This window comes from Medicago sativa, chromosome 3 (assembly GCF_051527215.1).
Source record: "Medicago sativa cultivar Bolivia chromosome 3, Bolivia_mono, whole genome shotgun sequence".
Classification (NCBI taxonomy): domain Eukaryota; kingdom Viridiplantae; phylum Streptophyta; class Magnoliopsida; order Fabales; family Fabaceae; genus Medicago; species Medicago sativa.
Window position 1 is genome coordinate 93,564,350 of NC_140751.1, and position 22,504 is coordinate 93,586,853.

At 33.5% G+C, this 22,504-nt stretch overlaps 2 protein-coding genes and 1 pseudogene across 2 annotated transcripts; 1 reads left to right on the forward strand and 2 right to left on the reverse strand.

The window, feature by feature from the left end:
- Positions 1–663: 663 nt before the first annotated feature.
- Positions 664–4,223, reverse strand: LOC146942107 (putative inactive receptor kinase At5g67200). Its single transcript, XM_085756067.1, has 2 exons — positions 2,724–4,223; positions 664–1,543 (listed from the first exon to the last, which is right to left on the reverse strand). The coding sequence occupies exons 1-2, from the start codon at positions 4,117–4,119 to the stop codon at positions 960–962; spliced, it is 1,980 nt and encodes a 659-aa protein (XP_085612193.1). The 5' UTR covers positions 4,120–4,223; the 3' UTR covers positions 664–959.
- A 1,469-nt stretch (positions 4,224–5,692) lies between these two features.
- LOC146942108 (uncharacterized) lies at positions 5,693–6,450 on the reverse strand (annotated as a pseudogene).
- An 8,573-nt stretch (positions 6,451–15,023) lies between these two features.
- On the forward strand, positions 15,024–19,123 carry LOC146942109 (cysteine proteinase mucunain-like). Its single transcript, XM_085756068.1, has 5 exons — positions 15,024–15,607; positions 17,086–17,321; positions 17,417–17,557; positions 18,070–18,522; positions 18,750–19,123. Exons 1-5 carry the CDS (start codon positions 15,115–15,117, stop codon positions 18,843–18,845), a joined length of 1,419 nt encoding a protein of 472 aa, XP_085612194.1. The 5' UTR covers positions 15,024–15,114; the 3' UTR covers positions 18,846–19,123.
- Positions 19,124–22,504: the final 3,381 nt, after the last annotated feature.

Consider the following 22,504-nt stretch of genomic DNA (forward strand, 5'->3'; position numbering starts at 1 on the left):
ACTTGTGGCATTGACAGGATAGTAGAGTATCAAAATGCAAAAGAAAGAAGGAAAAAAATGATGTTAAATGTGTTGTATGAGAAATTGAGAATGTGCTTGGTTATGTTTGGATTGAAGTTTGCAAATATAATTTTGAATGAACTTAATCTTGCAAATTGAATTTGCAAAAGCAACTCTCCTTACTTCCATTGAATTTCAAGGCAAATTTCAGTTTACAGTAAGACCAAACTGAATGGCAATTAAAAAAAATTCAGATTTACTTTTTGAATAGTTGTTTGTTAGCTCCCAACTAAAATTCCTTGAAAAATTTCAAAGCTGTAAACATTCTCGTGTAACAATTTTTTGAGGTCTTTGACCGTCAATTCACTCGACAAACAAAGAAGCGAACTGATCAACAGCAGCATTATCTTGCAATGTGTTTATAGACAGCTCACAAACATGTAAAGACATCATCGTCCCATCCTTTGGACTTTATTGCTACAACCACCTGTTACAATTCTAGATACAAATCAGCCACCAAAAAGACTGTTTCATATTTTTCTTGTACTATTCTCTTTCAATTGCATTATTTTTTAACCAATTGTATTACCAATCACCAAATCAGCACCTTAGAAATATAAATGCTCTTAATTAGTGTATTGAGTTAGAGACTGAATCCGAATCTGAAAGAAGAATTGAGCCTTAAAATAATTGCTTGCTAACAATCCCTCAACAGATATAGCCTTTTTAAATAGAACAAGGGTCAGGACTCTGTGAGGCAGTGCTAAATACAACCAGACAAGCCTAATAAAGGAAGTTAGGTGCACCCCACATTCTATCAACATTCAAAGAGTCTAATTAATATCAAGATAGTGAAGTTTATAAATTTTGTACCTCACTCTTAATTGTTTTACACCAGTTCATACTACTCTTTTGTCCTTCTATCCTCCTTCTATAACATACCCAAAAACAAAAGAATACTAAGACATGGCGATGGCATTACTACTACGTAGGTCCAACTCACTATCCTCCAAGAGTACAATCTCTTTGATTTCTTGTAACATCTTCAAGACCTGCCACATTGTGGGCCTCTGCTCTGGAGAGATCAAGCTACAAGTTGTAGCCACCTGAAGAAGCATATCCATTCTGTTATCTTCGCTCCCATTGTCATCCCTGATAGATCTCACCCATTTTGACATATCACCAGGAACCATGAATGGAAGCTCAGAAGCATATTTCCCAGTTAAAAGCTCTAGTAACAAAATACCATATGCATAAACGTCAGATTTGGTGGTTGGCTGATGATTTGGATTGCGAGTCTCCGGGGCTCTATAAGGTGCAGAATCACCAACCTCGTCAAAGGTAGATGGGTTGGTCAACACAGACAGGCAGTAGTCTGTGACGCAAGCTTCGAAATCAGGTCCTAGGAGAACATTGGTCGACTTGAGATTTCCATGGACCAGTCTCCATGCCTGGTGGATGTAGGAAAGCCCTTGTGCTACGTCCTCTGCTATTTTCAAGCATGAGGTCCAATGTAATGGCCTTGCCCTACTTGACCTGGAACCTGCAGCAAATTAACAATTAACAACAGATTATCTTCAATAATTTTCTACTAGTATTATAAGTTAGTTAAAATATATTGAATCATAATCACTCCAATTAGGAAAGAAGGTACAGGGAAATAAGTAAATAAATAAAAAAAACTAAGTCTGAATTAGGAAAGAAAGTAGAATACTAGTGTTGTAGTCATGGTAGTTGATTAATACAGTTTGGTATACATCAAGAAGTCCATGACCTGTCTCATTTAACCACTTGAACATACTCATAATTTTCACATGACAGCAATAATAGCAGTGTATGCAGCAGAGATGGTAGGGGACCCAAAGGACAAGATTAGATTTTTAAGCCAACAGCAAGCTATAATCAACCAAGCACCTTTGGGTTCCACCTCATGTGTACAGCCAAAATAATGCAGTTGATTTAAAACTCTTCACTCAGGAATCAGGATCTTTGTCCAGATTTCGTTATGACTCATCAATTCTGGTCCTATCATCACCCCCAATCTAAAATCTAAATTCAGCAATGTCTTTCAACTAACCAACTAATTAACAACTATTTCCAGTCATAACATAAGATAGTTTAAAAATAGTTTGCTATATGACACAGAATAAGTTCTTTATTCAATTAATTAATTCCTACTATCTTATACCTTAAAATAAATTAGATCATCAAGAATCAATTCATGTTTCCTAGTCTAACTATAGTCAGCAGCAAGATTCTCGGTGCTGGTTAAAAAGCTCAAATCTAGATTACAATCACGTGCAAAAGAGAATTTCAACAAGACTTTCCACGCTACAAACCAAATATCAAGTCACTATTATTTAAACAAGACTTTCCACGTTAGCATTTCCCTTCTCTTTATATCAACTAAACACTCACCAAAAACACAATAGTATTAATACCTACTATATAATGAATGCACTTTAATAGTATTAATTTAAATTTTTGTTATAAAATTAAAAATAAAAACTAATTAAACCTTAGAAATTAATGTGTCAACAATTTATGTGTTGGGTCAGTTATGAATTTTACTCTGACTTCAATTGGATGGTTTGGTTCACAAAGGACCCCGCTAGCGGATGTTGGGATTGATGTCCCGATATTAGTCGATCATTGGATCAGATACGAGTTTTTAAAAAAATTACTAATAGATAAAACTAAGCTGATAATGATAGATAATGTACCGTGTATGAGGGAGAAGAGACTTCCATTAGGCTGATAATCATAGATAATAAGCCTCTCTTGATTAGCCTGAAAATAAGCCCTAACCGCAACTAAATTCGGATGACGAAGACCACCAACTGATTCCATGTGACGCTCAAAAACATCCTTACTAACATGCCCACTCATTTTCCCACAATCAAGACGCTTCACTGTTACAATCAAACGGTTATCAAGCACCGCTTTATAAGTTGTTCCTAAACACCCTCTTCCTAATAGCTCCGCAGAACCTTTCATCAATTGGTCCAGCGTATACACCTGCGACTCACCCGCACAGAATATTAAACTCCCACTCTTTGCAACTTGCGCTCTTTTTACTTTTTGTTCTAACTCTCTCTCTTGCTCCATTTGCATCACCACCGCTTCTTCCACCGTCGCCGCCGCCGTGTCGGAAGCCATCACACTCGATCCGGAAGTTCCTTTACCCTTTTTCTTTCTCTGTTTCTTTATCACAACCGCGAAACACGCTAGAGAAAGTAACAGAAAAACGATTCCAGTTGAAAATCCGATTATCACCGCTCTACGATCATTTTTCTTTGCATACGGCTGCCGGATTAATCCATGAACCTTTGCACTCTGGTTAAATCCAACCGTCGGAGGCGTTGCCGGAGCAAAAAACGGCGTAGATGGACGACATTCTCTCCGGATAATCTCTCCACATAGATTAGGGTTTAAAGCAAAAGAAGAAGGCTGAAAACGCGACAAGGCAGTGGTTAACGGAACTGCACCGGAGAGATTGTTACCGGAAACATCAAAAGTTTTGAGAGAAGATTGATTAAACGGAGGAATACTACCGTTGAAAGAGTTGAAGCTTAACCGAAGATAGTAAAGACGATCAACGTTGATAAAATGTGTAGGAATATTTCCAGAGAGATTGTTATGAGAGAAATCCAATGTTTTAAGTCTGTGAAGAGAGAAAATAGAAAATGGAATTGAACCAGTGAAGTAGTTATTATCGAGAAAGAGTGATTTGAGGTTGAAGAGACCGGAGAGATTGGGTATGGTTCCGGTGAGGGAGTTGTTCTGTAAACTGAGTACACGGAGTTGGTCGAGATTGGAGAGTGTATGAGAAGGGAAAACACCGGCGAGATCTAAGTTGCGGAGAATGAGACGAATGACTTTGTGTTCGTTGTTGCATTCTACACCTTGCCAGTTGCAGAATGGGGTTTTGGTTGTGAAGTTGAGGTGGTTGTTTGGGTCAGCTTTTGATTTGAATGCTAAGAGGGATGTAGGATCTGAGAGAGAGGGTTTGGTTTTGTTGTTGAGTTTGGTTGAGTTAGAGAATGTAGCTGTTGTGAGTAGTAAGAATGAGAGTGAGAAGATGATGAAAGTGTTTGAGTGGTTTGTTTTTACTGCCATTGTTGAATAGAGGTGAGATGAGTGATGAGAATGTTTGTTTGTTTGTTTGTTGTTTATTTGATTTGTGATTTGTTGTTGTTCATTTGAAAAGTTGGTTATGAGGTAAAAGAGGAATGGGAGAAATAATAGGCTTTTAGATTTCACAAGAGTGATACAGTTCAGTATACAGAGACAGAGGGAGAGAGAAGCGAGCAGTACGTGACAAAAGGACTTGGGGGCAACTGGGTCAGGGATCACGTGATCATCAGGTACATAACTTGAGCGACGGGGAGTAAAAGAGGGAACTCATTAGTGTATGCTTAACATGATGGTGGATAAGTTAGAATTTTATCAGATAGTGTAATGTTTTTGAAAATTGCTCTTGCACATCTTGTTAGACCATGTACAATGGTAAAAAAAATTCAACAACTCTCAACATCCACTTTTTCAATTTCCAACACTCCATATCATTTTCTCTCTCTTAATTCAATACCCATTCAATTTTATCCACTCCAATGGTTTTATCATTCAACACCCTACCCCACCATCTTTTATTTCTTATTCTTATTTTATATTTTTGTTTTTATAATTACATGAAAATACAATTATCGTTTATAATTAAATTAAAAAAGGCTTAATTTTTAATTTTTTTTGTAAAAATAAAATGTATTTAAATAATTTATTTTTATTTTCTTAACTTAAAATGCAATACAATAACAAAATGATTATTATTGGGATTCATTTCACTAAAAAAAGCACTTAAACTTCAAAAGAAAACCTAATAATAAGATTAAGAGAGTGAAAAACTTGGTTTTTTTTCTGTGTCCAAATCAAATGATCCAAGTCTCTATTTGTAGAGAAAAAAAAATCATGAATTTTGGTAAAAAAGAAAAATATTTGCAATCAAATAATTGAGTCCAAAACATAAAGATAATAAAAATCCAAACAACTCTTACCAAAAAATAAAATAAAAATCCAAACAACCAATAGCATGCAGCCACGTGGCCCCCTTTTATCCATTTTCGTTTCTCTCTCCGCGTCCTCTGACGCTCACGCGTGCTGTCGGCGATTGTAATTCACGCGCCACGTTTGTGCAATTGGAAGCCGACGCGTGGCCTGGCGGGTCAGTGTTTAAACATGTTGAAGCTCTTCATCACCCAACTCCTCCAACTCATCTTCAATAAGCAAGCTTCCAATCATTCAACAAGTCTAAACACCCATTCAATACCCCCATTGGACTTGGTCTTAGACTTAGAAACACGAGTAAAAGACGTAAATGTCCAACCTCGACAATTAACTGCCTATGCGTCCTGATGCTATTGCAATGCTATTGCAGAGGAAGAAGCTTCTGCTTTTAATCCTGTAATGTGTTAAAAACACAAACATAATGTCATCACAAATATCACAACTTAAGTGGCACATAATATGTTCAAATGGCAAAAGAAAATTGGCTCAATCAAACATTGATTAAACGAACAAACTAATGAACCAATGTCATCAAAATACAAACAACATAATGTCATCAAAATACAAACATAATGTCATTAAAATCCAAAAAGTAAAAAACAAGTCCTAATCCTACTGCTGGTCCTGGTCATGCTGATGTTGTTGGTGCCTCCTCGGCCTCTGGCCTCTCCTCCTGGTCATGATCGGCGCGATCTGCTCCCTAACGGTTTGCAAGGCCGCATACAATTGTTGAGGGGTCATGCTCATCACCTCCTGACCCAAACACTCATCAGCATGGGCAACAGCACCAGTAACCATGTCATAGGTATCAGGCGAGCTTCTCGCCTCGTACCGCTTCCACTGCTCTACAATGATCTGCTCCTCATTTGCTGGCCTCGGAAGATCTCCTGGAAGAGGTGGCAAAATCTGAGGGTGAGACACCTTAGTGTACCATAACACATAGCCCTCTTTCATACGCCATGTCTGCTCTCCTGTCGGCTCACCCCAATCAGGCTCCTTAAGTGTGTGAGTGCGGAAGTCAACAAATGACTGCACAATCTGAGGCGGTGCCAGCTCTACAGCATCCGTCGGATGTCTAGGGACGCTCTGGACGTATCCGTACTGCCTCAAAACCCTCTCGGGCAAGTGACGGTACACCCTACGAACACCGCATAAAATCCAGCCTGAATACCAGAAAACCTCCTCAAATGCATGGATCTCCCTGTGTTCTTCGTACGACATCCAGGTAACGTCATCAAACTGATTACGATCAAGCAATGAGCGATACGTCAGCCCCTCTTCATGACCCTTCTGTAGCTTCCACCTCGCCGCAACCGAATAGTTTTCAATATAGTCGGTGTTGGGATCAACACTGAAAAAGCCAGGAAAATGCGCCAAAAACCACATTATCATTAAACATCATTTAAACAGCATAGGCAACAACTACATTCATTTATCAATTCATAAACTACACATGCAATCATCAAATTGTCAATTTTAAAATCAATCCTAACCACATGCAACCTACTCTAATTTTTTTAAAAATTAAACCTAAACAAACTAACATTATCATTAAAATGATTGATACAACTTACTTGTGATAATGTGTGGTTGATTTTCTTGCAATTCGTGAAAATGGCTTTGGTGAGAATTGGAGAGAGTTTGAGAGGAGTTGGGAGAAATTTTGAAACTGATATGTTTGTGTTTCTGTTTCTGTTCATGTTCAACACGCATCGGCAGTTAACTGCCGAGGTTTTCCTCGGTAGTTAATTGCCGCCAGTTCACTTTTTCCTCGGCAGTTAACTACCGAGGGGCATTTTCGTCTTTTATATGTGTTTCTAAGCCTAACCAAATGTGTCAATAGCAATTTTCAATGTTTTTTTAAGTGGAATAAGTGGATTGTTTAGAGTTCAAGTAACAGGATAATTTTTAAACTATTTTTAATTCATCAAGATAGTTCTTAAACATTATTTTCTATCATATTTTTAATGAAATTGAGTGATTAGTTTGATGGACTTAATAGTTTATAAACTATTTTTTACAAATTTTTATAGGAATCAAATTTGATAGAATTGTTTATGTAGTAAATTAATGGCTTGTTCATGATCTGATGCGTAATTTATGTCCTATGATGTTATCAAAAAATTTAAAAAGACCAACAAATCAATAATTATTTAAATTACAATCATCATTTTTTTTTTTGTATTTTTAAAGTTTGGCTAATAGAATTCCTTTAAAAAGAAAAGGTTTGGCTAATAGAATTAAATGCACTATTGTCATAAAAAGAAGAAATAAATGTAGTACTTTAGTTTATTGGCCTTACTTTAGATTTCTTGGCCTTTGTTGGATTATAGGGATTTTCAAAATATAGTTTAAAATTCTTGGAGAGCCAATGATAACTTGGAGACTAATATTAATTGTTTAATGACAATATCGAACGAGGAATGGAAGCTACACACATTCTAACACACATTTTTTAACACATTCTCTTTAATTGATTAAAATTTATATGGGTCCCACCAAATTATATGGTTACCATATAAATTTGATGGGTGTGAATTTTAACCAATCAAAAAGAGTGTGTTGAAAAGTATGGGTTGAAAAGTGCGTGTTAAAATATGTTTTTATAGTATTTCCCATATTAAAATATGGAATAAAGTTTCATATTCTTCGAGAGCCAATAATAAATAGGAGGTTAGTATTAGTTGTTTAAATGAATATGGTTACATCAATCTGTTTGAGATGGAACTTGGTAGATGAGCGAGAATACTATCCTAAAATAATCATCGGCAAGAATCTCAGCTACCTCATTTAGAGGATGAGCGAAACCATTTTGCCCATATTAGCAACACATCCCATATTGGCAAGAACATGAATACACCAATTAACTGATAAACATGAATAATCTTGACATCCCAATCAGCAAAGAAGGATGGCCTTAATTTTCTTTTCTTTATGAAAGGCCAACCTGTTGTACTCCCTTCTCTTCTAACAATCACAGCTGAGTCAATTTGCACTTCTAGTTTTAAAACACCTTGATTTAGCTAAACATAATCCTTGATATAGTCCCCACAACTCAGCCATATAAGCAAGCACTTGTATGCCCAAGATGTTTCATAAAACCGCCACCCACCTTCCATTATCATCACTTAAAACTCCACCATAACATGCTACTTTATTAGTTATCTTGGCTGCACCATCTAATATATTTAGACAATGCCAACCACTTGGTGGAGCCTTCCAAGACACGTGCATCAAGCTTCTATTATCATGATAATCTTGGTTTTTCTGTGTAGCAGTTGAATTGTAAAATTGCAGTAAGTTAAAAAAATGGCACCACGGTTTAAAAGACCTAACAAAATTTGGATCATGCATCCATTTATTCCACCAACACTATAACCAATAGCGAATTGTCGCCCACACTGCACTCCACTAATACTAATCTTATTGTCCAATTTCTCAAATCACCAATGAAAATTCCTTGTAACTCGTTGCCTTGTATACTTTTGACGTCTTTATTGGCACACCTTGTACTAAAAAGGAGTCTATTGTGATAATATATTCCATTTTGCCACGTTAAAAAAAAAACCACTGAAAATTCCTCCACGACGGTTGACCTTTATGAGATGCTGCCAGGCATTTGATGCAAGAGGAGAGGATGGTCTCTTAGGACATGAATAATTGTTTCTTTCCAAAAACCACAATGATTGCAATAAGGACCACTCAAACTCCACTTAGCCATTCTAGAGTTAGTAAGCAACCTATTATGAGTTATTTGCCACACAAAAACTCTATGCCAGATTTTTTTCCATATCGGATTACCTGTCATTAACCAAACCGGCGAGCATATATGCACTCCCTTCTCTACCTTTTCATTCTCAACTTTTCTCTTGTGTTTAGAGTAACTAAACCTGACATAGGAAGGGGTGTCTACCAGGTTCAAATGAGATCCCTATAAATAGGAACGACCAGCTGGTAGGTTCTCTAGAAGTTGGTTATGTTTTAAGACAGTGGAGCACGTCGGCGCTCTAATCTAATGGTATCCGGAATTATTTCAAGTCATAATATTTTCTATACTTAATTATTTTAAATAGAATTTCAATTTTAAATTAATTTTGTCTAGATCTACTAATAATATATAAGAATTTTTTTTGCTATTATTTAAAATTACTATCTTCCTCTTGAAGAAAAATATTTAAAATTTATTTAAAATTACTTTTTCAAATTTTGAATTGTATCACTTATTTTTAATCAAAGTATTATTGTACACCTTTTTATGTCTTAACTAAGAAGTAAAACTATCGAATAAGCCTCAAACTCTAGAACCCCGCTTATTAAACCTCTTGGCGTGTGTTTGGAACGAGATCAAGTGGCCAAAAAACACACGTTTTTGCTAAAGATACAAAACTTAGCATATTTTTTGTTTCAATTTTGGAGGGTCAAAAGCTACTGAAAAAATGGAGGGTCGAAAGCGATTATAGAGGTTGAAGAATTAGTTTTATCATGTTTAGAAGATTTAAAAGAGAATTGATTTTGCTTGTACGTTAAATTTAAGTCTTAAACTTATGGTTAAACTCAAAAATATTTTTATCTAAAAAATTATTAAAAAAATTTAATTTTTTTCCTGAATGCTCTCGAGGTTGCTCAACTCTAAAAAAAGGCTAATTAGAACATAGTTTTCCCTGTATTTTGAGAAAAAATTGATAGAAAGATATTTCTGATAGGTTTGTATTATCGAAAGATACGTTCTAACAAATTGAACGACTTTCGAACAAAACCGAAGATCTATAGAGAAACCTTTAAACTTTTTGACCTCCCAAATATGTGAGTTGGGGCTAAGTTTGGAGGGACAAACAATCGACAGCTATAGAAATAAGTAAGTAATAGTACTAAATAATGTATAAAGAAGATAAACTAATTATCTCCTCTAAAGCGTACACGTTAAAAAAAAAATTATTAACAAATTTAATATTACACTTCTTGTTCTTGTAATTCAGCTAGTGAGATCATATGATAATTTTTAAGAATATTTTTTTTTTCATCAATTTTTTTATTCAATAACTAATGAGTCAATTGAATTTGGACCTAATTTTGTTGTGGTAGTTGATGAGCTTCACTTTGATGATAAAGACTGATTTTTGTGTGACTTACCTAAATTGCCAACAATTTATTGGGGTGGTGTGTGATATACTGATATATCGGATTTCATGATAAGTAAGGTTTTCTGTGTCTTACGCACGTCTTCGTCTCAAGCAGTGGCGGATCTTGAGTTTATTTATTAGGGGTGCCAAATATTTATAGAATATATAGTAAAAAGTTTCATAAAATAATCAATGTTATAAACTGGTGTGATGGTAGGATGGTAGAAGTGAAAAATTGTGACATGAGGGACACCGGTTCAAACCCCACTGGGTCCACTTTTTTGGTATAAAATATGAAGAATTTGTCAAAAAATATAAAATAAAAAGAGGGTTGCCATATGGGGTTCAAACAATATGAAGAATTTGTCAAAAAATATAAAATAAAAAGAGGGTGCCATGGGGTTCGAACACGCGACCTTCTACTGATATACAGACAGAATAACCGCCGCAACACCAGCATATAAGTTGTTATATTACGCATAATATGATATTTATATAAAGTTTGGGGGGTGCAGTGGCACCTGGGGGTCTCTAAAGAGATCCGCCCCTGGTCTCAAGTTAATCCTACATGTTCTTCCATTGATTTTGAATGAAGGCATGAAACCTATTTGTTTTGATGGTCCACACTCATAAATGTATAGTAGTCTATTGATTATAATCTTTCACCAATTTCTGACATAAATTCAAATTCAAATAAAAACAAAACTAAATTTGAAAGAAAATGTAAGTGTTAAAGAAAATGCTAATCACCATTTTAAGAGAGTGTTGAAGATTTTAAAATTGCTTAAAATTGCTACTAAAGGTAAGGTATGGTATTGTAACAAATATTTTCACCAACGGGTTAAGATCGAACAATTAAAACCAAAACAACAATGATACACACTGAATGCATGTAATCCAACTTCCAATTTGTTTGATCAACCAACATTTTTCTTGATTTTATAAACCCTGCCACACGTGAAACTTGCAAGTGCCCTTACTCCATTGTCTTCAAGGGATTTTGTTTTCTTGCTGTTGCAACATGACGTTGTAGCAGATCATGACCATCCAATTTAAATCTACGATCGAGATTATTTAACTGTGTTAAACTAATGTGTAATCTAGACCGTCTATTCTGATATCAACGAATGAGATTTATTATTGTCGAGTTGTGCACTTTTCTACGTAGTATAAATTGCATGAGAACTCTATCAAAATGTCACAATAAGTCCCTAATATTACGTAATGACAGGATGTCATCACAACCCCAAACTTAAACCATTCCTTGTCCTCAAGGAATTTGCTTGCAACAGTGACAAACGACACCAAGTCCTGCGTGTTTTCCCCATCAACACTAAAGAGACAAGTTATACCATACCATCATCTTGAATGATTTTATCAAAAACAATAATAAAATAAGTTCTATACGGATTTTTTTTCTTAACGTTAATTTTCAATGCTATTCTCCTTTAAAAAGGAGTAGGAGCTGAGTTTTGCTAATAAAAAAAAAAAAAAGAAATGTTAACTAGTGCTTCCAGAACACTAATTAAGGAGACTAATTTAGAAATTTTTGAGAGAAAGCTTAGTTCTATAGATGAATGTTTCCGAGCTATTTTGGTATTTTGTGTGGGTGTTAATTTGTTAGACTTTTTATGTATAAAAACTATTTATTTTTTTGAGAGGATTTTAAAAATATTCTTAACCACTTTTTGGATGACTGTTTTATTGGAGAGCACGAGGTCTGCTACCTCAAACAAGGTTGTAAAACATTTTAAAGAGAGCAATATCTCTATAATCTAAAATGACATGTATAAATGTTTTTTTTGCTACAACGAGTACATGTTTTTTAACCCATAGAAACACTCACCATAATTTTTACTAAAAAAATTGTACTTATATTCTCATATGTCTGTTTAATGAAGGAGATATGATCAATATCTATCATAATTTAAATATAGACGGTTGTCAAAATCTAGAGTTTAATCAAACTCAGTTTTTCTAATGCGAAATCAAATCTCTTGTAGCCTCATTCGAGTTTACTTTTTATTAGAATAATATTAAAAATAAAACATACATGACATATATGCTATAATAAATTAATCAATAATTTAAAGTTTCAACTTAATTATAAAGGAAAAGCATACATGAACAAAATTAAAGTAACAAAAAAAGAAAATGATTTGAATGCAAAATTTAAGAAGAAAAATAAGAGATAAAATTTTGTTAGATTTACCTGATTTTACATAGCTCGCTACAAATCCAACCAAGTAAACTCACTTCCATTTATAGTTTACTAAAATTCAAGTTTACAATTGAGTCAACTCGAAATTAATGCATAGATTCATGATTGTACAATTCCATGCAGTGAACTAGCGATTTTAACCAGCTTGCATCTAAGTGAAGACGAGGGCAACTTTACATAGCCTTTCAATTAGTTGCATACAATAATTATTGGGAGAGTTTGGGGATCACAAAAAACAACAATATGTCAATGCTCTAAGGGAAAGAGAGACGTCACATCTTCACTCAAAACCTTACGATATTGGATGTATGAGTCACATCTCTTATAAGCAATATTTTGCTCATTAATAATCAATGTGAGACTTAATCACTCACACTTGAATTCAATAATCCTCCCTAACTACGAGTTCTCAAATCCTATATTTGATCTAAATACTAGGATCTCACTCCTACTCCCCCCTCCAAGTTGAATCAAAGCTCTAATACTACTTGTTAGGGAGTCCAAGTGAGCGTATCGAAAGCAACAACAAATCAATGCTCCATGACCATAAGAGAGGGAACCTCCACATCTTCATCAAAAATCTTAAAGCATTAGATATATGAGTTACATCTCTTATATATTCAACACTACACTCATTCAAAGCTGATGTGAGACTAAACCACTCACACTTGAACCCAACAATCTCCCTATAAACATGACTCTCACACATCCTATATTTACATCGTTGTTATTACAAACAAAAGAAGTCTCTTGACTACACTGCTAAAAAGACTTTCGGTACAATGATCTAACACCAATATCCCAAACCCGCTCCCACACCAAACTGAAATAGGGTTATGATATTACTTGTTGTGAAGTTCAATGGAGCGTCAGAGCAATAGCAATTTAATGTTCTATGACCACAAGAGAGATATCCCTTCTCCACATAAAAATCTTAAAATATTAGGTATATAGGTCATCCTCTTTTACATATCCAACATTGTGCTCACACTTGTAAGAGGTATCTCATTAGATATAGGAATGTCGGTGTTAGATGTCATGAAAACATGAGAAGCACTCCTTTTTTTTTTCAAAAAAAAAACAGCTTTAATTTTTTTTCTTTCTCTTTTGAGAGTGTGAGATGGTAAATTGAAGATTTTTTTTAGACAATGTTTGATTGATGAGTATCTTTGATACTTAGAATAAGAGCACTATTATTTGAATATAAATAACAAATAATGAACATTGAACAGTAACATATATTTTTTTGGGAAATGTTAACTTGTGCCCTTAAGACACAAGTTTAGAAGCCAAATGTAGAAATACTGTATTGAAATGCGTGCATTAAATTTAATTTTTAATGTTTTAAAGAGTTGAATGCACAAAATTTAAGGGAATATTTCTTTTTTGGGATTTCTTAACATGTGCCCAAAGGGCACAAGTTAACACTACCATTAGGGAAATGTTAACTTGTGCCCTTGGGGCATAAGTTAAGGAATCAAAAGTAGAAGTTTTTTTTCTTGAAAATTGTGCATTCAATATTTTAAAAGTTTCAAAAGTTATCTTTTCAACATAAAATTTATTACTTAATTCTATTTTAAGTTCCTTAACTTGTGTCCTTAGGACACAAGTTAACATGACCCTTTTTTTACCATTTTTGCGCTGGTCATTTTGGATTCTTGACAAAAGTAAAATTGATTGTAATTCATGAAAAATTAGTCCATCTTTTAAACTAAGTCAGAGATTAATTTATCATCAATATAAAAATGTCATAGATTATTTTAAGTTTTATTTTTGATAAGGACTAAAATGATACACAAAAATTGTGAAGGACCTAGACAAGTCTGCACTAGAAAAATTTAATAGTATTGAAAATGTATTTTTGAAGAAAATAAACAAGTTTCATAAAATACACGTGCTCTCATTATTTATTATTTTTTTTTTTACACACATAAGTAGAAAAAGACTTAACAATTTTAATATTTTTATCGTTCGTCAAAAAAATGTTAACATTTTTACCGGTTAAATTTTAATACATGTGCTCTCATTAATATTTTTTAAATTTCTTAAATCAAAATTCGCATAAACGAACTAGGATAAAGGATAAAATTATTTAACCTTAATTTTTATTAATAAACCCATATAAATAAATGCATTATTTAATTTATTTCAATTGCCTCGCCATTCATGTGCACTGAAAATCAATTTTTTTTGGTCTGGGGTTCGAACCTCGGACCTTGCATATATTATGTATTGTACCAACTGAGTTAAGCTCACAGGGACGCACTGAAAATCAAATAATTAAACTATTAAAGTCGTCACAATTTTTGACAAAAAAAAAAGGTTAATTAAGTAAATGGTCCCTGTAAATATTTAGAATTTTGTTTTTAGTTGCTACAAAATGAAATCACACTTTTTAGTCCCTATAAAATTTTTTCATCAGCATTTTTAATCCCTGTCAAAAATTCATCAACATTTTTATCCTTAAAATGCATAAAAAAAATGTCACATAAACTAAAAAATATAATTTTATTTTGTAAGGACTAAATTTTAATTAACCTTTTAAAAAAAAAAATGGTCACAATTTTTAACTTCATCCAAGTCATCTATAGTTCTGTCTTGATAAAGAGGTTAGGTCCACTTTCCCCAATCTTTCTGCTGTGTTTCAATTCCCACCTCATTCTCCTTTTTTTTTTCTTTTTTCTGGAACACTTCTCTTCTCTTGGCAACATGGGTTCTAATTCTAATAGATCACCAATGTTATTTATCTTGATCGTGTTCACGCTCTTCTCAGCAACATTTGCCTTGGATATGTCTATCATTTCCTATGACAAAACCCACGCAGACAAATCTTCATGGCGTAGTGACAAAGAGGTAAAGACTATGTACGAGGAGTGGCGCGTGAAGCACGGAAAGCTCAATAACAACAACATAGACGAAAGCGAAAAGGATAAGAGATTTGAAATCTTCAAAGACAACCTCAAGTTCATAGACGAGCACAATGCTGAAAACCGGACATACAAGGTTGGGTTGAACCGGTTCGCTGATCTTAGCAACGAAGAGTACCGGTCTAGGTACTTGGGAACCAAGATTGACCCAATTGGAAGGACAAAGACCAGGAGCAATCGTCGTTATGCTCCAAGCGTTGGTGACAAATTGCCCAAATCTGTTGATTGGAGGAATCAAGGTGCTGTGGTCCAAGTCAAAGACCAAGGAAGTTGTGGTAAGTTCTACTCGTTTAACTATTGTCTTTGTGTACTTTTTTTTTTTTTTTTTTTTGTGCGTGTGGTTACATTGTCTTATTATGTTAGTCCCTCATTCACTTTGTTAGAGTAAATATCCAATTGTTGATACTATTCTAAAATGATTTTTGAAATTGTAAAATTTAAATTAAATTCGTTCTTCAATTTTTGATTGTAGGGACTCTTTTGGCTTTTTTTACAATTGATCTAGTGGCTAGTACATCCGGAGTTCGAATTCGAGATTTCACATAAAATATACTCGCAATTAAACCATTAGATTGTAACAATGAGAACAAGTAATTGTAGGGACTAAAGTGGCATTAAGTTGATTATATTGAGGATGAGTTTGAACCTAAGTGAATAATTCCAGCATTTGATGGTAGATTTTTAATATTTCATGAATCGTTTTAGAACATTGTTAATATGATTGCTTAGATTGATAGAATTTTATGTTTTCAAGGACTAAAAACAATTATGTTTATATGTATAAATTTTTGTAAAAATATTAATTGATGTTCAAAAATATCAAGTCCATATTTATATCTATTACGTGTTACTTCCTCCACCACATTGCCACATTATAAGTCATTTAATTTTTTTTAATAAATTATAAATCATTTAAAATAGAGATTAATTTCTATACATCGACATAAAACTTTTTTGCATATGCATTCAATCAATCACATTAAATAGGTATTTTTAGAGATATTTTAGGAAATAAACTAAAAATGTAGCACCATAGAGTGATTTACAAAAATTATGAATTATTCCACTTTTTTAAATTATCTTTCATTAGATAGATAATATTGTTTGCTAAATAGGAAATAAACTAAAAATGTAGCACCATAGAGTGCTTTACAAAAATTATGAATTATTCCACTTTTTTATATTATCTTTCATTAGATAATATTGTTTGCTAAAATAATTTATATCACGAGACTTATAATATTTATCATTTAGTTTAACCGTTAATTTTTCCAAGCACTATAAGTTTAATAATTAACTTATCTACTATTTGTTATCTGCTATAAGATAGCTTATTTTTTTATCAAACAGAGCCGTTGTATTTTTTACATTATGGTTAAGGTAGACACTAAACATGAAATGTTTCTAAATGAGTAAATTTTGTACCACCAACTCAACTGACAGGGAAAATGTCGATTACTTATTTGTTTTTAACAAAGGTTGGTTGAGTTGGTGAGGAGTTCAACTCCAGCGAGAAGACCACCATTTTGGATAATCAATAGTAATTGACATTTTCCGGGTTAAAAAAATAAAATTAACATTTTTAAAATTTTAAATAGGATAAATTTTAGAATAGCTCATAAAATTAATGAAGGGTGTGAATATATATTTTATAATGCCAATAACCTGGTTCCTTCATTTTTTTTCGGTGAATATAGATACTGTTCTGCAACTAACTGAGATCCTCTACTCTTTTTTTCTTTTTTAAATGAAGGGAGCTGCTGGGCTTTTTCAACAATTGCTGCAGTTGAAGGGATTAACAAGATAGTCACAGGAGAGCTTGTTTCACTATCAGAACAAGAACTGGTTGATTGTGACAGAACAGTTAATGCAGGTTGCGATGGCGGACTTATGGAATATGCCTTTGAGTTCATTATAAACAATGGTGGTATTGACAGCGATGAGGATTATCCCTATCGTGGCGTTGATGGTAAATGTGATCAATACAAGGTTAGTTAGTCTTCATTTTTTGATGAATTAACAACTGCTTGTAATATTTCTCACTCCAATAATTGCTTATAGTTTTCTCTGCTGTCTTGTCTCAGAAAAATGCTAGAGTTGTTTCAATTGATGACTACGAACAGGTTCCTGCCTATGATGAGTTAGCCTTGAAAAAGGCTGTAGCTAATCAGCCAATCAGTGTTGCCATTGAAGCTGGTGGTAGGGAATTCCAGTTATATGTATCCGTAAGTTTCTTATTCTAACTTACTCGGCTCGCCGGAGTAAAATAAAAGCTCCTAATCATAATTCATACAGTACGAGTAGAAGGGAAAGAGTCGAAACTAGTAATGCATGCTAAAGCATAAAATTGTGCCTTATATTTAATCTAATCAGTACATATGTGAATTTGGCCTAATCTCTTTCAACTGTAAGTTAGATTGATATGTAATCATTTCTGCACATTCTTATTGGACTATGATTAACAGCATAAGTATTTGGTAAGGGACACCTAAGAAGTTAGAAGTCAGAGGTCCACGATTCAGCGTAACCACTAACTTACTAACTCTAGCCTATCAAAAAAATTATTTGACTATGATACTTGAATTATTATTGTTGTTGTTATTTCTGTTATTCACAAGAATTTACAAGGCCTTCTGAAAGTACATTTGCTAGACTCTCTTGTACGTATAACGTATCTATGTGAATTGCTTTCTTTGTTTTCTGGCTTTAGGTATTCTACTTATCACAATTTTTGCAGGGTATATTCACAGGAAAATGTGGGACAGCATTAGACCATGGTGTTACCGTTGTTGGGTATGGAACAGAAAATGGAGTCGATTATTGGATAGTAAGAAATTCATGGGGTAAGAGCTGGGGAGAATCAGGCTATGTAAGAATGGAACGTAATCTAGCAACAAGCGTGGCAGGTAAATGTGGAATTGCAATGCAGTCTTCCTATCCCATAAAGAAGGGCCAAAATCCCCCAAATCCTGGACCATCTCCTCCTTCACCTGTGAACCCACCAACCGTTTGTAGTAGATATCACAGTTGTGCTTCAAGCACTACTTGTTGTTGTGTACTTGGAATTGGAAAACTTTGCTTTTCATGGGGATGTTGTCCTCTTGAGGCTGCAGTCTGCTGTAAAGATCACTCAAGTTGTTGTCCTCATGACTATCCCATTTGCAACATTCACCAAGGGACCTGTCTCAGGGTAAATGCTACACACACACATATATATGACACACTTGGCATTATGGCATATTTTCCTTTAAACTAACAAAAGTGTCAGAAAACATGTGTTAAATTTTGCAGCATATTATTTGGGGAAGACTTTTTCTTAGAATAGATAGATAAATATATACTGAGTTTCCCATTGAAGACTTAACTTTGCATTATCACTAAATAAATATGCACTATTTGAATTGGTTTATCTTGCAGAGTAAGGATAATCCATTTGGAGTGAAGGCAATGGAGAGAACTCCAGCTAAACTGCACTGGCCTTTTGGAGGTCAGAATGAGATAAATATTGCTTAAGCAGACTATGGCCATCTTGGTACTCGTCTCCTTTCATCCCCTTCATCTAATTACGGGTAAAAGCCACTTGGTACTCGTCTCCTTTCATCCCCTTCATCTAATTACAGCTAAACTGCACTGTCCTATTGATTTCCATTCAGAGTAATCATGATAACCAAGACTCGTTATCATGATTTCATTCATACAAATACCACATGGGTATTAAATTATGAAGTTATTATACAACATTGTAAAAATTGCTTATGTTTTCATTGTTAATTTTTCGATTGATAGAGCAATCACAGGAACCCCAGAATCAACACTAATTGAAAATTTTCAAGAGCCGAATAACATTAACAATGAGAAAGTGCAATAATTTGTTAAAAGAACTCACTTGCATTGTACCTCATTGATTGGCTGATTTACATTGTGTGTTATTTTGTTCTTATCAAAAAGCACAGCTCAATTTTTAAATATTTATTGTCGATACTCTTAAATTAATCCTTAGTATTGTGAAAAATATGGTGTATCTCTTTTCGTTCATTTATATTTGTTAACTTCTACACGAGTGTATCTCTTTATTGTATGTAACATAATGTTGTTGGTATCCGCCGTGAAAACAAACACACCATAAGATTGTCTAACTTTTGCAGGCAAAAGGTACTCTGCTTCACGTATTGCCCTTTGTCCTTGTTTAGAAAAAAATTTGAAATGACAAAAGCTACACTACACAACATTTCCATGATCTTCTCTTAAGCCTTACTTAGGCCACCAAATTTTTTAAGCCTTAGGCCACCAAATTTTGTCACTAACTCCGACCACCATCATCGACTCCAACCACTGCAACGGCATCCACGCCACTATTATCTTCTTGTATCGCACCTCATTGACTGTCACACCCAAATTGTTATATATAGCCGAGTATTTAACTTATATGCTTTAATTTATATGCTCCAGCTTGAGGGGACCAAGAATTCATCATTAAACAAAGATATGTAGCCATTTTTATGAGTAATTATAAGCAAAAAGTTACTATTAGGTTCATTGGATAATTATATAATAGATATATCAGTTATTCAATGAATCTAAAAAATGTTTTTGTTTATTTATAATGGTGACCGGAGAAGATATATATATATATATATATATATATATATATATATATATATATATATATATATAGGGTTTTGTTACAAGCCACCCTTTGGTGGTGTCTTTTAACAAGTCACACCTTAAGGTGTGATTTTCACTTTTTAGTTATAACTTTGCTAAAAGACACCTTCATAAAAGTAAGTTGGTGTCTTTTCGCAAATGCTCATAGAGTAACTTGATAAAAGACACCTTCATAAAAGGTGTCTTCTATCATAACCCATATATATATATATATATATAATGACAATTTGACAGCTAACAAAATAAAACTTAAACTAATACTCTTATATATAAAAGTATAATTGTAATAACTTAAATTGGAACATCTAAAAAAAAAAAACTTAAATTGGAGAGTAAACTTACAGACTGAAAAAGGACAGTGATAAACATGCAGAACTTTAAAGCTTAAGGAACAAATTAAAATCAAGCTTTCAAGCTTCTTCCTTGATGGTAAGATGATGATCACCACGTCTGCCAACCACATTCGACTTGTCTACTATTGGGTTTGACTTCATATCAACGTTTATAGAAGAAGACTCTCCAACACCATCTTCTAATTTAATCATAAGACCCTCGGTCTTCAATCGATCAATAGACGAAAAATTTATCGTCTCTTGTATTTCTTGTTGATGCTTTGTAGGTGTACGCTTACCCTTATGAACCTTTTTGTGTCCCCCTAAAGCTTGTGAAGACATAAACTTTCTCTTACAAATGACGCAAGAAAATGTATTTGAGGTAGCGTATAAATCATCTTCTTGCATCACCGACCCACGAATCGAATTATCGGTGAGATTGATGGAAAGAGGCTCTGTGAGTGTGCTCTCACCTTTATGAACCTTTTTGTGTCCTCCTAAGGATCGTGAAGAGTAAAACTCTCTCCGGCAAATCTTGCATGTAAAAGTCTCTGAGGTCGCAAAAAAATCACGTTCTTGCATATTCGACCCGTAAATCGAATCATCGGTGAGATTAACGAAAAGAGGCGTCTTGATGTTTAAAATTTGACATTGTTCAACTTTTACTCGCTTGTTGTTGTTGTTGCTGCAAGCAGAAATAGAAGCACATGATAGAGGCATAAGCTCCTCGCGAACATTAGACCATAATGAAGACGTATCTCCCCTTGCATTTGATCCTCTAATTTCAATCTCTTCGTTCCAACGTGTTTTCTACACAAATACATTAATACATAATATTCATAAATTAACATTAAAATCATTAAAAAAAAGTGTAGGTGAACATAAAAAATAATAAACAATAATGATAATAATAAGTTAATAACAATGATGATGACAAGTGACAACAACAACAATAATCATAACGACGAAGGGAGTATGTGATAAATGGAAAACTTAATTTTTTCGGTCAAGATAAACGGAAAACTTTAGTAAGCAACATAAGCAGTTAAATGGAGCATGAACTCTTCAAAAATATATTTTCACCCGGACTTCAATGTCAAGTTAAGCAATAGAGGCTTGTCAAAAAACAAACATGAGAAATTTTGTTTCCAATGTTTGTTCTCAAGTCACTGTTTTTTACAATTACATTTTGTATGTTTGGATTTTGATCAATGCATTTATAATACAGAAGATTTTATTACTTCATAAATTTTTAAAATTTGAAAGGACAGTGAATTTTTAGCAAAATTTCAAAGCTACAAGAGTGAACGAAAGTGCGTACAAGAAAGAGTGAATGGAAATACATAATAAATAATTTATGAGATTTTTATAAAGAAAAGTAACTATAAACATTTATATTTTTTATCAAAAAATATAATAAATATTTATATTTTTTGTTTCGTTTCCGTATATATCTTTTATAGCAATCAACAACACAATGATAAAAGTTACACACGTCCCTGTGAACATAGTTCAATAAGTAAAAATCTATGTTTCAAATCTGACCAAAAAAATTAAAAATAAAACATCAACTAATTTAGACGTTGAAGTTTTAATAAAGAATGACAAACATTAGTAATAACCTATGATCGGCTAAAGAAAAAGAAGAAACAATCAATGAATAAGATAATATATATGTAGTGAATAATAGAAGAATTATCGATTTGTCACGTTTAAACGGAACTTATCCTTTTTTTTAAATAAAAAAAAAAGGAACTTGTCCGTTAAAATTGTAAATAACACGTTGAAATACCTTGATGTTTCTGCCGGTCTCGAGAGAGTTGTTTCTAACATAAGAATATAGAGATCCATATGCATGATGATTACTATGCACAAACCAGTTAGATGCAACATTAGAACCACCAACAATATTAGTAGTATTGTTGTTGTTGTCGCTTATCATCACTTGTTGAGGAAATCCTAATGACCCATTTGATGATAATTCATCATTTCTTAAAGGATCATTGTTTCTCGTACCAATTTGATAGTGAACTTGTTTTTGTTGTTGATTGTGATGATAGTCAATGTTAACTCCAAAAAGATAAACCATGGTGTCTTCCTAAAACTTCTTCACAAACTTATGGAAAATATGGGCGTACGTGTACTTGACAATGAAGAAGATTTGTATATTTTTTA